The sequence below is a fragment of the Schistocerca serialis genome, chromosome 11, assembly GCF_023864345.2.
Source record: "Schistocerca serialis cubense isolate TAMUIC-IGC-003099 chromosome 11, iqSchSeri2.2, whole genome shotgun sequence".
Classification (NCBI taxonomy): domain Eukaryota; kingdom Metazoa; phylum Arthropoda; class Insecta; order Orthoptera; family Acrididae; genus Schistocerca; species Schistocerca serialis.
This window is the reverse complement of record NC_064648.1, coordinates 52,657,232-52,675,859: the sequence shown is the minus strand read 5'-3', so window position 1 is coordinate 52,675,859 and position 18,628 is coordinate 52,657,232. Positions and strand designations below refer to the sequence as shown.

At 44.0% G+C, this 18,628-nt stretch overlaps 1 protein-coding gene across 2 annotated transcripts in view; it reads left to right on the top strand.

The window, feature by feature from the left end:
- The window catches only part of LOC126426723 (zinc finger protein 99-like), a 156,772-nt gene that overhangs the window by 23,383 nt on the left and 114,761 nt on the right, over positions 1-18,628 (top strand). For both annotated transcript variants that reach the window (XM_050088643.1, XM_050088645.1), the window contains exon 2: positions 5,410-5,472. In XM_050088643.1, the coding sequence (XP_049944600.1) occupies positions 5,410-5,472 (63 nt within the window). The remainder of the gene's footprint in view (positions 1-5,409; positions 5,473-18,628) is intronic.

Sequence of the window (18,628 nt, the reverse complement as noted above, 5' to 3'; positions counted from 1 at the left end):
CTAAGAGCCATTCCTTATTTCTAGAAGCTGGGAATTTTCGCAAATCACTAGTATGCTTCTGGTCAATTCTAATGCAATCAGTGGAACTAAGATGTCCCGAGAATGAAACCTGTGTGCCAGTGTTATTTTAGATGGTTTCACGGAAAGTCCCACCTCCCTCTGGTAAACCAGAACTGCCTCAGGATGTTGCCGGTGTTCAGACAGACCAGCACTGTAAATAACCATGTCATCTAGGTAATTATACACACATTTGAACTTGAAATCACCCAAAATGCAATCTAGAAGGCAAGACAGAACGGCAACTGCCACTGACAAACCAAACCCTGTTAAAATTGTAGAGGTTCCAGTCTGTACAGAAGGCAGTAATATACTTGGAATCTTCTGTTAACATGATCTGATAATATGCGAGATTGAGATTCAGGACAGTAAAATACTGAGCCCGATTGAACCAAGTAAAAGAATTATGCAGATTACGAAGTGGCACAGATTCCAAAACTACGTTCTCGTTAACTGCACGATAACCCACAACAGGATGAAACACCCCGCTGCTGCCCATAGATGCTGAGAATATGGTAGAAGCATAGGCTGAGGTTGAGGACCTGATGACCCCATTGAACAACACATTATTAATCAAAGCACATATACATTTCATCTTTGATGGAGAAAGCCTGTAAATATCCTGCCTCTCTGGAATGTCATTTGTATGGCAAATCTTGTACTGGATATTGGTGACGTCCAATCTGTTAGTTAACATCTGCGGTAAACAGTCAAGAACTTCCAGTACCAGCTTCACCTCTACTGGGCCAAGGTGACTGAGCTCAAATGGCGAACATTGCGGTAACACACTATGAATTCCTGTGGCAACTTGACAGGAGCACAAAATGAATTTTTCAGCTGGGTTAAATTTAAAATAAACAACCCTGCCTTGGCAATATAACCCCAACACACACCCAAATTAAGTTCACTGAAAGATTTTTAATTACTATCCATTTCACTGGCCAAGAAAATTTTCCAATACTCAGTTTTGCCAATCAGAAGCAACATCTGCCCAGTGAGAGCTTGACATTGGGAGGATGGATGCAAACAAGGCAATTCACAGGTATGGCGGAACTCCAAATACCACAGATAATCTAAATGAGAAACTGAACTACCAGAGTTGAGGAGGGTGCACACCGGTTCCTGGTTAAGTTGTACCCAAAGGTAAGGCAGAGGTTTCCCTACCTTGGACTTGACAATGAGACAGCACTTCGGTAGTAAAACACTACCCTGCCTCTTCCATTCTTTGTGACGTCAGCTGTTTGACTCTCCTTCCATGGAACTGGACATTGCCATACAAAATGCCCCACTTTGTTACTCCTGAAACACATGCTACGTTTGTTCCTTACAGGTGGTCCCCTTTTAAATTGCCTGGAATCTTGATCCCCATATCAATAATGACACTTAAACCCCCATCACTGTTGGTCCGTGAAACTCAGGCTTCAATAGAGGACACCAAAGCCTCTAATTCAGTAAAAGATGTGCATTTATTGTGACTCGTAATTCCAAGGCTAGAATGGCCATACATATTCCTCTATGTACCTAGGAAAAGGTTCATGAGGAAACTGCACTCACCAAAAATGTTCACGCTTGAGCAACCTCTTAATAAGTGGTGACAATTTCAGCCCAATAATTGATTTCCACAACTCCCTCGATGTTGCACTTTCATGTAAAATTTGACTAAAAACATGGCTTAACACAGGGGATACAGTGCCTGAACAACAACATTATTGGAGATAGCCAAAGTGTCAGTATGAAACATAAATATGAGCATGATCCATAGGATGGATTTCACCTGTCTTTAAATTCTAAATTGAAAGTTCCATTATAGCTTGAAGCAGTATTATTATTTGGTAAGGTAATTTCCCTAATGAATTCCATTTGGTCCTTAAAGGTGTCTGTAGCATTCCTACTAGTTCCGGCAGTTATCTGTTGGTGGGAGAATCTTGTTCACCACATATTGCTCCTAATTTGTCTACATAAAGGTGGCTGACCCTACTTTGCAAGTCATGCACCTACCCCTGTAACTGCAGAGCTAATCTAACCTGCTCAGAATAGAGATTACATTGTGGAATATCCCACAAGCACTTATTCCAATGGATTAGTTGTGCCTGAATTGTATGTATTTGCTTATGGTGGGGCTTGCTCCTTTCTAAACACTTTACGTTCTGACACAAGGTTGTCATGGCCAGAGCTTAGTCAGCTTGTGCAACACCTATCTCCCCGATGCAATTGGTACTAACCACAAAGGGGTTGTCCACACCGGCATGCAGATGAACCTCAAGTTCGGGAACACTGCCCTTACATGGAAGCTGACACACTTTCAATTCATAGATAAACTGTTGCTTCTTCAATAAGGACAGGCTGGGATGGTCATGAGACCCCATGTTCAGCAGTGGATACCTACAAACACGCACATCATGGTGCAGCTTCTGTTACCAACCAAACATCCAGCAGGAAAAGGGGAAATTAAGTGGAAGGACTGGAGGGATTGGGGTTCACATGAGTCACCATTGTTTATTAAAATGTATTTATTTAAGAAAAATTACTAAAATCAGATACATTAGCAGGATTACAAACAACACTCTGAACTTTTCAGATGTAAGACATTACACACTTTAGTTTAATGACAATTTAAATAAGACAAGTGTATCTGACACCAATCCTTAGATTTTATATTCAAAATTTCCACTTCCACAAACTGCAACTCTGAAAATGCTTCAACAAATGAAGAAATAATTATGTGGAAACAGATGGCTCTGTAAGACAACACAGAAGCATAACTCATCTCAAAGGTTAAAACTGAATAGGTATACCGGAAGACAGAGTAATTTACAGCTGCCCCAGGACCACTAGAAAAAGGAATTTCTTAAGGTACACCTCCACGGGCATGTACATAATTTAATAAAGTAAACTGGTGCATTGATTGCTAGAGCTGCCTTCAGGCAGTCAGAGAAAGTTTCTTCAAATCTTGCCCCAATGAGCTGAAGAGAATGAGTGTGCACAGATTGATATATAGCTGGCTTCAGACACAGTGAAAATGCTATTAAGGTGTACCGTAGATAATGTGTAAGTGATTCAGTAAGTGAATGTGCATGCATAGCAGCTCAAGAATGCCGTTTAAAAAAGTAGAACCTGTAATTAGTACTCAGAACAAACTTGTAGCAATAAATGAATAAAAGGCGAGAAGATGTCACCCCATGACAACTTCAAAATAACAGACAGTTCAATAGTAACACTAGATGGTTTTACACACCTACGCTTTTTCCAGCCCGTGAACCTCAAATGTGCCAGTTAGTTACCAACAGGCTATATTTTCACAAGTCTGGACGACATGTGAATAGGACATGGGTGATTCACATAGAGCCGATCAGCATGTGGCCATCCTAACAAGGCTCAACACTGTGTATAAGAAGAGCACTCGACCCAGCAAACCCCCGAACGTCAAAATGTGCAAAATTTTAATACAAATTTCAAACAGTAATTTACATAACTTGAGTGAAGGCAGGCCAGGGGTAGCTGGCAGTGGTGCATTTCATGAAGCTGATGTACAGAGGCAATGTTCACACCCACTATATGATGAGTACCCACTGAGTTCAGGTCCAAGACAACCAAAGCATGCCACAACAGTTGAAAATTGGAATGGCTTAAGGGAGCTTCTAAATTCCACTGTCATTCTCACTTAATACAACCACATGACCACAGTACTTGTACAGATCAATGGACTCTCCAGTTGATTCTCATCAAAAACTTGGTTTAAGGCTAAACATGGTCGCACTTTAAACTGTGTTCAGGATTACCAGATCATCGAATCCACTGTTGAACATGGGGAATTGAATAGTAATAACAAGCTTGTTTGGTTGCTAGACATTACCCTAACCTCTTCCAAGGCAATTCCACAAGGTATTAAGTCGAGCAACACAACCCAAATCAGGCAGTCTTTCAGATGAGAAAGCTCCTTGCATCCTTGCATAATGTGACTTCCACAGAGAAGAACCAACAGCAAATACAGATAGCCAAGACGACACCAATGTTCAGTCTTTTGCCAACACCTGTGCCTGCAACTATTAACTCGACAGAACTTTTAAAGGGCTACCAGTCACTCCATTCTATCAATTTCGGCTGAATGGCAAATACTGTCAACGTACCCTGTGTGGCTCTACCATGCCCCGTGGTGCCACAAGCTCCTAGCAGAAGAAGTGACATACACGAGGTGTGGGGAGGAATTCAAAGAGGGAGCATACCAAGGCTCACGTGGTAATAACAATAAAATCATTGTTATCATTATTTGTACTAGTATATTAGTATTATTGTTGGCAGTTAATGCAAAGATCAATTAATAACATGTATTCTTTCATTCTTCTGCCCAGCATCTCTCTTCAAGGTATTCTTTTTCTGCATTCACCATGTTGCTTCATTTTTTCATTGACACACACTTTCTGAAAGTTAAGTGGTCTGCTGTATGTGTATCAATAAGGTGATTTTCCATCAAAAACTGTTCTTTGGCTGCTAATTATCTAACATTCTCAACAGATGCGTATACTAGTTTAATGATTTCCTTCTATGCTATCACAGTTTCATTCGTCCTCATTTCAGAACTTACTTCAACATTACGGGATTTTCTGTCTTGATATGCTGGTTGTGCTCCATAAATAATCTTTCCAGAACTTTGTCACCTTTTGAGATCAGCAAGTAAGACCCATAGTTCTGATCCATAGAATAGGACTGGTTCAGCCTGTATCCTATACTGTCTTTTTGTACTGTTAGAAACCTGCTTGCACTACCAAAAGGAATTCATGAAGTTAGAATAGTTGTAAGTAGTGTGGAAAGGTAGGTGTGTGTGTGTGTGTGTGTGTGTGTGTGTGTGTGTGGGGGGGGGGGGGGGGTTAATACTTTTAGTATAAATAAGCATTCAGTGAAGCAAAAGGTTTTGATTTAACTGTTCTAGACATGTTATGATTCTGATTGTAAAAGTAGTATGAGTGATGTGGCATTTGTCAGTCCAGTTTCTGGTAGTAGCTGTGTTATTTGATTTGGTTACACTACCATTATATGCATATGAAGATAACAAAGCTAGAAAATATGATTGAAGACAATAGCATAGGGAGAAGGCTGAAGTTGAAGATCATAATGAATTTTCAAAGGCGTTGTCATTAACTAGTTTTACAATTTTTTTCTGCCTCCCATTGAAATATACCATTGTGAACTCGCCACCCAGAATTTCGAACTTGGAGGAGAACACCTACCCAGAACTACTATTTAATTCTTAAGAAGTATGACAATTGGGTTTTATGCATGTGATACATTTATATAATGTGGAAGGACTGTGACCGCTTAAATGTACTTACTACAGTTCGTTATTTTATACCACAGGGTCAGGTTTACCCATCCAGCACGAATGTAAAAGAAGAGTTGCAGGACAGTGCAATTAAAGAGGTAATTTTAGAATTTATATGACTGCATGTAATTAATCATTGCTGAGTTGTGGTGAAAATAATGTGATTGTTATCAATATTAAGTGTATTCACTTTAGGAGTCCTGTTTTTACTTTAGGTTAAGGATGACAAGACTTACAGTATTATAGTATGCCCCAGATTGGAAATGAGGAAACAGGTAAAATGGAATGTTTTTACACTTTACCCCATATGGATTTAAGCACTATCTTTGAGCAGGTGAAGTAGTTTAGCTTGTGAGTTTGTAGAATTGCTTCTTGACATTATAAGCACAAATAAGAATTACATGAGATTGCATTGATGAAGTTATATGAAAATTGGTACCAAGTCCCAAGACTCAAGCTATGATTACCTGTTGTAATGATCCCCCTGCGGGTTCGGGGGTTAGACTAGGCCCGCGGTATTCCTGCCTGTCATAAGCGGCGACTAAAAGGAGTCTCAAATGTTTCTGCCTTGTGTGATGGTCCCCTCTCGGGTTTGACCTCCATCTTTCTAAATTGTTCCGAAGAGCGAGCCAATTGGGGAAGGGCGCCTTACATGGTGCACTGTATCTGTTGTGCATTGAGACCTTTAGCCGGCTTTCTCGTCGTTGCAATGGTGTCCAGCTCGTTTTCCATCTCTTGGGCGAGGATACGTCCCTGGGTGCGATTACCACGCTGCACTGTGCAGTGTTGCTTTTCGCTGCGACGACGACCTCATACATTTTTGCACCTAAGATCCAGCACGGTAGCCAGTCGGTTGTGGTGGGGCCGCCATGTACCCTGTTGGTTGTAGCACCCTGACAACACAGGGATCGCTCTACTGATGGCTGCGCCGTTTACTCCCCATGTATGCCAAGGAGTAGATGCCCATCTCCCTGGGGCATCAGGACTCCCGGCAATGGCCATCCTGCCAGGTGGCCCTTGCTGTGGCTGGGTGGCACCCATGGGGAGGGCCCTTGGTCAGAGTAGGTGGCATCAGGGTGGATGACACGCAATGAAGTGTGGCACATCATCTCTTGCTGGTGGCCAGCCACCAACAGTCTCTAAGCGTTCGAGGGCTCATTTTAAAGATAACGTTTATGACCCCAAATCGTTCCCATCCCTGGCCATACCATGGGAGGAACGAAAGGCAATGAATGACAGTGACACGTATTCACCCAGATATCTCGTCTGCACCAGAGCTGATGGGGAATCCTTTGTATCCGTGAAGCCTCAGTTCTTTGTAGAGCATTTAGAGGACAAGTTTGGGGAGGTGGAGGGCTTGTCCAAAATGCGCTCTGGGTCAGTTTTGATAAAAACGGCATCCTCCGCCCAGTCACGCAGGTTACTTGCTTGTGACAAGTTGGGGGATGTTAACGTTACCATCACACCACATAAGAGTTTAAATATGGTCCAGGGTGTTATTTTCCATAGGGACCTACTTTTGCAGTCTGATGACGAGCTGCGCGCCAACTTAGAGCGTAGAGGTGTTCATTTAGTCCGGCGCGTTCATTGGGGTCCGAGGGAGAATGAGGTTGCTACCAGTGCCTTCATCTTGGCCTTCGAGGGTGATACATTACCGGAGAATGTCAAGGTGATGGTCTACCGTTGTGACGACAAGCCCTATATCCCTCCCCCGATGCAGTGCTTTAAGTGCTGGAAGTTCGGCCATATGTATTCCCGCTGCACTTCCAGCCTCACATCTCGAGATTGCGGACGCCCATCTCATCCCGATACTCCATGTGCTCCGCCTCCCATCTGTGGAGAGCCTCATTCACCTTGCTCGCCAGACTGCAGGATCTTACAGAAAGAACGCAAAATCATGAAATATAAGACCCTGGACCGACTGACTCACACTGAGGCTAAGCGGAAATTTGAGCGGCTACATCCCGTGCGCATGATGGCATCTTATGCCTCAACTGTCACTCCTGCTCCAGCTCCTTTAGTTGCACCACAAACAGTCAGCTCTCAGAGTCAGAGGACCTCACCTGCCCACTTGACGATGGGGGCCCCTTCTCTCGCTGTTGCTCCCACACAATCTACCTCGGGAGCAGCACCCACTAAACCAACAGGGACACCAGTCCCCACTTCTAATCCGGAGAAGCGTAAGTCTTCTTTGGCTTCTCTCACTCGGAAGGGATCCCTTGGGTCACTCCCTTCCCAGGTTCCTACCAGCGGCACAGCAGACACCAACCAGTGGCTGAAAAAGCCACAGGTCACTGGTCGTCGAGCTTCGCGATCATCTTCAGTCCCAGAGACTGACTCAAACAAGCCCTCTCAACAACGACAACCAAAGGAACAGCGAGAGAAAACGACATTAAAGACCCGTAAGACCAAAGCACCTGCGGTGGCACCTACTCCACCGCTACCTACACACTCTGCGTCTGAGGATGAGGTGGAGATTCTTGCATCCGCTGAGGACCTCAATCTCGCTGGTCCCTCAGACGCAATGGATAGCACTTGCACGGGTGCTCCATCGGAGGCAGCAGGTGACCCAGCGGCGTAATCTGCCTTCCCAGTCTGGTCACGCCTTTCTCAGCCATGGACAATACCATCCTCCAGTGGAACTGCAGCGGTTTCTTCCACCATCTAGCTGAGCTCCAAGAACTTATCAGCCTTCACCCTTTCTTCTGCCTTGGTCTTCAGGAAACTTGGTTTCCAGCCATGCGAATCCCCGCCCTCCGTGGCTATCGGGGTTATTATACGAACTGGGCAGCTTATGAAAGAGTGTCTGGTGGCGTCTGCATATATGTCCTTAACTCTCTTCACAGCGAGTCTATCCCTCTACAAACAGCTTTAGAGGCTGTCACTGTTTGGGTGTGGACGCCACAGGCTGTTACCGTCTGCAGTCTTTACCTTCCACCGGATGGTGATGTCACGCAGCATGTCCTGGCTGCGCTAATAGCCCAATTGCCACCAGCTTTCTTATTACTGGGCGACTTCAACACCCATAACCCTCTGTGGGGTGGGTCGGTGGTGACAGGTCAAGGCGCCACCATTGAGCATTTATTGGCACAGCTCGACCTTTCGCTGTTAAATGATGGTTCCTTCACACACTTCAGTGTGGTGCATGGCACGTACTCCGCCATTGACCTTTCGATCTGCAGCCCTAGCCTCTTACCATCTGTCCAATGGGGAGTGCATGACGACCTGTGTGGTAGTGACCATTTTCCAATCTTTCTGTCACTGCCACAGCGTCAGTCTTCTGGGCGCCCTTGCAGGTAGACAATGAGTAAGGCTGACTGGGACTTGTTTTCCTCCACTGCCGCTATTGAGCCTCTCTCTAGTGATGACATTGATGCGGTGGTTCAATCGGTCACCACTAGTATCGTTACTGCCGCCGAATCTTCCATTCCCCGTTCTTCTGGGTCCCCTCGGAGGAGGACTGAGCCTTGGTGGTCGCCTGAAATCGCTGAGGCGATTCAAGATCGCCGGCGGGCGCTACAGCATCACAGGCGACATCCCTGCATTGAACACCTCATCACCTTGAAACGGCTGCTTGCGCGGGCCCACCGCCTTATCCGCTGAAGCAAGCAGGAGTGCTGGGAGCAGTATGTGTCCACCATTGGCCTCCACGTCTCTCCATCGCAGGTCTGGGCCAAGATACGACGACTCTATAGCTATCAGACCCCTGTCAGCGTCCCTGCGCTCTCACTGAGTGGAGCAGTTTGTACAGACTCCGACGAAATTGCCAACAGCTTGGCAGAGCATTTTGCTCTGAGTTCCGCTTCTTCCAATTACCCACTGGCCTTCCGCTCCATTGAAGAGCGGATGGAATGTCGGAGCCTTTCTTTTCGCATCCACCATCCTGAATCCTACAATGCTCCATTCAGTGAGTGGGAATTTCACAGTGCCCTTGCTGCTTGCCCTGATACCGCTCCTGGACCAGATCGCATCCACTGTCAGATGCTGAAACACCTTTCAGTGGGCTGCAAGCGATGCCTCCTTGACCTTTACAACCGTCTGTGGGTCGAGGGTAAGTTTCCGTCGCAATGGCGGGAAAGCATTGTCATCCCTGTTTTGAAACCGGGCAAGAGCCCTTTGGAGGTGGACAGCTACCGCCCCATTAGCCTCACCAATGTTCTTTGCAAGCTTCTCGAACGGATGGTGAGCCGGCGCTTGAATTGGGTACTGGAGTCTCGGGGCCTTCTGGCTCCGTCTCATGGTGGGTTCCGCAAAGGTCGCTCCGCCACCGACAATCTGGTGAGTGGATTCGGCCATCCGTACTGCCTTTGCCCGTCGTCAACACCTGGTCGCTGTCTTTTTCGACATGCGGAAGGCATACAATACGACATGGCGTCATCACATACTTCCTACGCGTCATGGTTGGGGTCTTCGGGGCCCTCTGCCGATCTTTATCCGAAATTTTCTGTTGTATCGTACCTTCCGCGTGCAAGTCGCGGCCTCTCATAGTTCCTCCCGAGTCCAGGAGAACCGGGTACCACAGGGATCTGTCATCAGTGTCTGCCTGGTTTTAATTGCAATAAACGGGCTCGCTGCAGTGGTGGGAAATTCTGTCTCCACTTCCCTGTATGCGGACGACTTCTGCTTTTACTACAGCTCTACTGGCATTGCAGCTGTTGTACGTCAGCTACAGGGCGCTATCCGCAAGGCGCAGTTTTGGGCTGTAGTGCATGGTTTTCAGTTTTCGGCTGCCAAGACCCGCGTTATGCATTTCTGCCGGCGCCGAACAGTCCATCCTGAGCCGCGGCTTTATCTTGACGATGAACTTCTTGCTGTGGTGGAGACCCACGGGTTTTTGGGGGTAGTTTTTGATGCTCTGTTGACTTGGCTGCCTCATATTCGGCAGCTTAAACAGGCGTGTTGGAGGCATCTAAATGCTCTGAGATGCTTGAGCCACACCAGCTGGGGTGCTGACCGATCTACCCTGTTACGGCTCTACCAGGCGTTAATCCAGTCCCGTCTGGATTATGGGAGCCTGGCTTATGGCTCAGAATCCCCATCTGCGTTGCAGGTGCTGGACCCAATACTACACAGTGGGATACGAGTGGCCACTGGTGCCTTCCGGACCAGCCCTGTGGACAGCGTACTTGTGGAGGCTGGTGTCCCTCCACTGCGATTGAGGCGCCAACATTTACTGGCCGCTTATGCTGCCCATGTTTTTAGCTTACCTGGGCATCCAAACTATCATCTCCTGCTCCCGCAATCGGTAGTGCATCTGCCAGAACGTCGGCCCCGGTCAGGTTGTACGATTGCGGTCCGCGTCAAAGAACTTCTCTCCGGGCTTCGGGTTTTCACTGTTCCACCTCCTTTCCAAGCCACTTTGCGTACACCCCCATGGTGTGTTCCTCGCCCTTTCCTTCGGCTCGACTTGGCACAGGGCCCGAAGGACTCAGTCCCTCCAGAGGCCTTCCACCACCGCTTTTATTCCATCCTGGCCACATATCAGGGCTCTGACGTTGTTTACACTGACGGTTCGATGGTTGCTGGTCGTGTCGGGTATGCTCTCACTCTAGGGGACCATTCCGAACAACGTTCCTTGCAGGATGGCTGCAGCGTTTACACTGCTTAGCTGGTCACCATCTTTCGAGCCCTAGAGTATATCTGCTCCTGCTTAGGTGAGTCCTTCGTGATCTGTAGTGATTCCTTGAGCGGTTTACGAGTTCTTGACCAGTGTTTTCCTCATTCTCGTTTGGTGATGGCTATCCAGGAGTCCCTGCGTACTCTTGCCTGTTGCGGCCGCTCTGTGGTCTTTGTGTGGACCCCCGGTCATGTCGGTATCCCGGGCAATGAACATGTTGACCGCCTGGCGAAAGAGGCCACCAGTCAACCATCTCTGGATGTTGACCTCCCAGAGACTGATTTGAGGGCAGTCTTATGCCGCAAAGTTTTTGCGCTATAGGACGATGAATGGCGCAAACTGACAATGCGTAATAAACTCCGTGCTGTCAAGGAAACGACAGCTGTATGGCGGTCATCCCTGCGAGCCACTCGCAGGGACTCAGAAGTCCTTTGCCGGCTGCGCATTGGCCACTCCCGGCTGACACACAGTTATTTACTGCACCGGGAGGACCCTCCTCTATGTCGCTGTGGGGCGGCTTTGACAGTGGCCCACATTTTGTTGGCCTGCCCCCTTTTAGCTGCGGTCAGGCAGACATTTGCGCTGCCTGATACGCTCCCTGCTCTTTTAACTGATGACCCTGCTATGGCTGGCTTAGTTTTACGTTTTATTCGGGCAGGGGGTTTTTATCATTTAATATGAGTGTTTATGTTTTATTTTATTGTTTTGTATTGATTCTGGCCTTTGGCCTACGGTTTTAAATTGAGTTTTTAATGTGTTCTCGGTGGTTGGCTTTTCCTTTTTTATTCTATGGTCGGCCAACCACCGCCGCACTCCGTGTGATTTTAGTTTGTTATGTCTGTTCTTTGTCTGAGTTTTTCTCGTTCTGTGTTGTCTGTTGTCTCTATTATCCGAATTTTTTTCCTCTGTGTGGTAGTTTTTAAGTTTTGGAACAAGGGACCGATGACCGTTGCAGTCTGGTCCCTTTAATCCCACAAACCAACTAACCAACCTGTTGTAATGAGCAGTTCCCTTAATGGTTCCGTGTATGTAAACTCCAACATTAGATGTTTTTATTCGCCATGTTGTACTGCTGTGACAGTTAGACTCATTCAAGGAAAATCTACACAAAGTAATGCATAAAAAGCAGGTGATCATAACCTACTGAGTAAAGACTAAGATGTCTGTGCATACATTGCAGGTGGTATGGACAGGCAGTCTTGTGTAGTACTTTCGAACAGTTTCCTGAAAGCTGTCATAAGCTGCAACTTTGACAGCCCACACAAAATTAAAATACTTTAGACCTTGTAACTACGAACAGGTTTGTCCTTACATACAGTTTAACTACAGAGTGGGGTTAGTGATCATGATGCCAGCACAGCAACAATGCTAAATGAAGTTCATGAATCCTTCAAGGAGGCTAGGAGAATAATTTGCTAGAAAGAGCAGATAAGTAGTTGTTAGCATCCCATTTAGACAATGGGTGAATGTCATTTACTTCTAATACGCTGTACATAGAGGATTATGGGCATATGTTAAATGGACTGTAAATCACACACAGAGTAAATATGTGGTGAGTAACTTGGTTACAGACAGAAAAAACCCACTGCAGCTTAATAACAAAATTCGAAAATGCTGGGGAAACACTGTTCTGCACTCAGTTCAAAAAAAGTATGCACATTGGTGACAGGCAAGAGTTATTGGAAATATGTGTGTCTGTAAAAAAATTGATGCATGAGCAACAGATTTTTACTGGGAACATGAGACATTTCTGGTTCTACATAAAATCACTAAGTCAAAGACTTCTATCGAGGCAGTCATTGACCAGTCTGGTGTTGCTTTGGAGGAAAGCAGGTGATGATCACCAACCCCTCTCTGTACTGAGTTTTCAAGTTTGTGCAGGAGGATCATACAAACATATTGTTGTTTCACTGTCACACAGACTCCTGTGTTGGGGACATAGTTATATGATCCCTGGAGTAGAGAAGCAACTCAAACAGTTGAAAACAAAATAGTTGCCATTTCCAAATGGAATCACAGATCATTTGTTCAGAGATTACTCTACAGCATTGGCCTCTTACTTAGCTTGCATTTATTGCAAATCTCTCACCTAGTGCAAAGACCCAGGCAGCTTGGAAAAAGTTCAGGTGGCCTCTGTATATAAGAATGGTAAGAGAATGTACCTGCAAAATTACAGATCAGTATCAGTAACATTTATTTGCTCCAGAGTTCCTGAAAACATCCTCAGTTCAAATATAATGAATTTCTTTGAGACAGAAATGTTTCTGTCCACAAATCAGCATGGACATTGCGCAATACTCATTTTGGTCTTCTGTCACATTATATACTGCGAACCATGGATGAAGGGCAACAGGCTAGATTCCACATTCCTACATTTCTGGAGAGCATTTAACACAGTGCCCCACAGCATACTGTTAATGGATGTCTGAGCATATGGAATAGGTTCCAAGATATGTGAATGGCATGAAGACCTCTCAAGTAACACAGGCCAGTACTTTGACCTCAATGGCGACTGTTCGTAAGAGACAAGAGTATCATCAAAATTTCGACAGAGATGTTTTATAAGACTATTTTTATTGCCTATACATGAAATAATCTGATACGCAGCTCTCTGCTGATGCATTGTGTGTGGGAAATGGTCATCACTAAGAGGATACAAGCTAACTTGGACAAACTTTTTATTTGGTGTGATGAATGGCAAGTGTAGAAATATTCAAGTGAATGCAGATGAGTAGGAAAAACAATCCCATAGTGTCAGAATACAACATTAGTACCGTTCAGATTGACACAGTCTGGTCAATGAAATGTCTAGGTATGACATAGCAAAGTGATATGAAATGGAACAAGCACATAAGGATGGTAGTTGATCGGGAATGATCAACTTTCTTTGTATTGGGAAAACTGTGGTTCATTTGTAAAGGACACCACATATAGAACATGATAGAAATGCCCAGTAGTAGTAGTAGTTAAAGGGACCATCCACCATGCACCATTTGGTGGCTTTCAGAGTTTTTGTGTAGACATAGATGCACAGCAGCCAGAAAGAAGCTAATCAAATTGTAGATTCCATGTTGAATGCATTCTCATGCTTTTTAAGTTTGGAAAGCCCCTTTCTAAGGCTAATAAGTTGTTAACTGGAGTATGTGACAGTGCCAAGGATCGGTCATCTCCTTTTGTCATGAAGGGAATACATGACGGAAAAGTAAATGAGAAATTAAACTAGAGGTAAAACTGTCATATGTGTGGATGTTTTAAACACTGCAGTTCTCTGCTACTCACAGTCCTATTGACTACCATATGCTATTGCCCTCTACACCTCTGAACTGATTTACCCAACCAGTAACATAATACCTGCAGTTCAATGATCAAGGACCTTTGAATTTGTAGCATCACAATTACCCATTGAGTCACCTAATACTAGAAAAGGGCAGAAGCATTTAGCAAGTAAGTCCAGAGTTATTCTCATTAGGTAATAATAGCATTGGGGACACAATATGGAAGAAAAGTAACCAGAATAAATAGTTACATAATCTTATATTCCATGTGAAATGCACACCAAAAATAGATACTGAGGAGAGGGGAGGTCACATGATCATAAAGTGTAGTAAGCAGATTCAGTCACACAAAAAACGATGCTGAACTGACTCCTCTCTGCCATGAGAAGTGTTCATTTATGGAACAGTGGTTTATCACACGTATAGAAAAAGGCAAAGGCCATTCCAGTTTGTAAGAAAAGTCACAGGAAATAGGTGCAAAACTATATACATACTATGTGGTGTAAGAATATTGTTAAATGATTTTGTAATTCTGTGTGAATGCTCTTCTTGGAAAAAAAAATCATTTCATCTGCAAGAATGGAAGTGAATCCCATAATTACTGGTCATGTGAAGCTGTTTAGTTTGTTCATTCACAGTGCTGCCGCAATGTAGTCAGCCTGTAAAATGAGGCCATAGTTCTGAAGCTGTGTATGTGGGACAGCTAGCTAATTTGATGTGACTTTCAGTGACTCAGCACTTCTGCTGTGCAGTTAGTCATTACCTTACACTTCAAATTACATTCAAGCAGTAAGATTCATTAGAACTGAATGGTACAAACAGATAGGTGTGAAGTACCCACCATTATCACATACAAATACCTTCTCTTGTGATGATGTCCAACAGTCATAGCTAACACACAAAACATATGGACTGAAAATGAATGTTTCCATAACTGCCTACTTATTTGTGGCAAAAAGTATTTTAAGTATAGCTATATGTTGGCAATATAAAAATGTTACTGAATCTGAGAATCCTACTTCCACAAGTGTACGAGGGGTTACCACCAATAGAATGTGCTTCCGTTTATTGCACGAATTTCATCCATATTCATTCTTTTCCTTCCTCTTCTCTCCACTCTTCTGACATTCCCATCCCAGTGGTGTCTCATCTGTCTCGTCCGTGTACGTACCATACTTTGCTAAATATTTCAAGGGTTTCCACTTCAGGTTTCAACCAGACTTCAGTTACAAGAGTATTTTAAACATGACATCTTTCCTGATGGGCATTAAATTCAGGAACTAGAAATACATCAAGAATTTACTGTTAACCTTTTGATGGTAGTATGGCCTTTACATTGTATGCAGTCTGATTTCTTATCTCTGCACTGACTAGCGTCCATTCATCAGAGGTCCTCAAACTACTGCCTAGCCTAAAAAAAGCTTGCTTTGTGTAGTGCAGTCCTGACCAATCAAGTATTCCTACAATTCTCCACCTCTTAACACATCTCCAGGAGTCTGCAGTCCAGGCAGTCAAAGAATCGATGGAGTTATTAGTTGATACCCTCCACTCATTTCAAACCAATGGACTCCAATCTAATCTGGGAATGCCGCTGCAAACTGTGTGTGCTGCATGCATTTCATGTGTGGGTCAAGGGCTATTCCCCATTTGTGCTACCTGTCCATATAAACTGAGGATGACCTCAGAACCCAAACGACGAGCATCATTGGTGCCAATATGGGCCAAAACTTGCAGACCGCTGCACCTTGCATGTTTGGTAGCCACAGGCAGGACATTCTCCACATCTCTGATGAGGCTCCCCAGCATATTCAGTACCCCAAGGATTCATTTCCAGTCCGGGAAGCTATTTCCCTAAGGATCTCCATAATGCATTTGACATTGGAGCTCCTGATTAACTAGAAAACTCCTCTCTACTTGTGGCTATTTGGACCCTGATGAATGAACACCAACCAGTCCACTCACAGGGTTAATGGGTGAGGCCAGCCTCCACATTCACTCTCTGCCTCAAACAGCACTATCAGTTACCACCCATCCCTCGTCATTTGGTGAGGACAGCTACATTGGGTACACCACAAGGTGTCTTGACAGCAGAGCCAATGGGCAAAATAGGTGGTACATTAGGCATCACATGTGATGAGCTTGATTCCGCCAGCACTAGTACAATAGGCAGCAGCCTGAATGCTGCTGAACATGGCAAAAAGCATCTTAAGCTGTTGATGAACTGAGACCAGCTTCTCCATCTGCACATAGCATGGACACGTTATATCTATTCTAGTACTACTGTTCAAGAAGTAACTATGAAACACACAGAGAAAGCAATATATCATCTAACTTCCTGTTTTTCTGATGTTTCACCAGTGGTGGCTAATGCATTACTGTACTGTGTAACTGTTCATTCAGAAGAATTGAGAGCTGTGCAACATACTGCAAATACACTTTAAAGTTACTAAAATATGCGATTGCACCTCTTGACTACAAAAACATGGAAGGAATGTAATCATAGAATTAGGAGCAGAGATTTTTGAATAAACAAGGTCATGAAAGTTAGCCCAAAGTTAAGTTCCATATTTTTGGTTGAACATAAATGGAAGGAGTCACTATAACTGTAAAACAAATTTTTATTCATATCTAATCTCGACACAGGCAAATATGTATCTGTTGTCTATTCTTTTGGACATGTCCAAGGGGACAGACACTATTCTGATCCTGCAGCTACAATGACTGAGGGTACAAAGGAAGTAGAGACATTAGTTCTCTGTGGGCATTAATTTACATCAATGGGGAGGGTTGGAAATTTGTGCTGGACCAGGATTTGAACTGGAGTCTCGTGCTGACTAGGCAGATGCGCCGACGATTATGCTATCTGGAGACACTGGTCATCACATCTGCATAGACTACTGTAGCATTTTTCCTGTCAGATCCAAATTGTCAACTTGTTTACCCACTACTGATGCAGCGCTCGTGCTCATGATCCTCTTTACGCATGGTGTCTCACTGGATTCTGTTATAGTTCCAGTATGGTGTGCATCTACACTGAAAGGCTCATTGGCTGGCGTCACCTTAATTACATATGTAGTGGCCATTCTTTCGGAGATGTCCTGTTCCAAAAATCTGAAATTGTTTTCCTTACTTCAATCCTTTGGTCAACGTTGTGGACATGAACATGTAATATCTGCATTCCATGTTTTTGATCATTTCTTTGTAAAAACAATTGTCACAATATGGTATATAATAATCAAGCCACATGTAAAGTTTTATTTAAACTGATTATACACACATACAAGACAATGCCATCTTATGATATAAAAAAGTTACATTTGTGGTTCTCTTCCTTAAATGATGAATTCTGTGCACCTATTCTTCCTGGCAAATTGATTAATTACATTGTCAATATAACAATTAATGTCAGGATGAATGTCCAACAGAGCTAAGCCATTAAGTCAATCCTCCTCCATTGTCGACCTCAGCCATGTCTTTATACACCACACTGTCGAAAAACTTCTTTCCACTGTAGTATCAGGTGCAGGTAGACAAGCAAATATTTTGTACAGTGTGTGCAAAGTAGTCTAGTCTGATCTACGGCAGAGAGACAATGCTTGCATAACAGAATCACAGTCATTAAGGGCATTTATGCTCATTTGCTTGTATTGAAGAAACTGTCCCATTTGTCTTTTTTAATCACAAAGTGTGATTCTTCTTCAAAGAACAGTAGTTCAGTTAAGCACTGATTTAGTTTGTGCACCAGATCATTACCATCATCTTTCAGTAGTTGAGAGGGCAAAAGTATGTTGAATTTTAAATGATAAATATTTTCTTAAGCAAAAACTTTACCCATGTCAGTCGTAACTTGGTCCAGTGTTGGAATAAAAAGTTCTATTCCAATATGTCATAGCATCATCAATATGATCGCAGTTTTCTCTGTGTCTTTGTCTGCCTGTAGGTCTAGGAACACTCATCTCCACTGTTCTTTCATAACTGCCTTTGCCTCTTTAACAATAAGAGCAAAGTGGCTATGAGCATTAGCTTTCATGCTGTTGTACACCTAGAGCATCAAATCTAATTTTACTTTCGTAATTGCAACGTCGAAGATAGGGTCTTGCAAGATTTTGATAACTGGATATGTTATGCACATAATGTCACTAAGTGTGAACAGAGTGATTAACTCACAATTAGAGAGAGCTCAAAAGAGAATATTGGTTTTGGCAGCCGTTGTTCTATCCCTCCAACACTATATTTCTTGAACTTTGCAAACTGTCTGGAGATCAGCTGCAAATTGAAAAAAACAGCATCATGTCACTCAACTCATCTCGTTTGATAGTGTGACTGCAGTGAGTGTTATAGGTGACTCCTAAACGTTGCAGA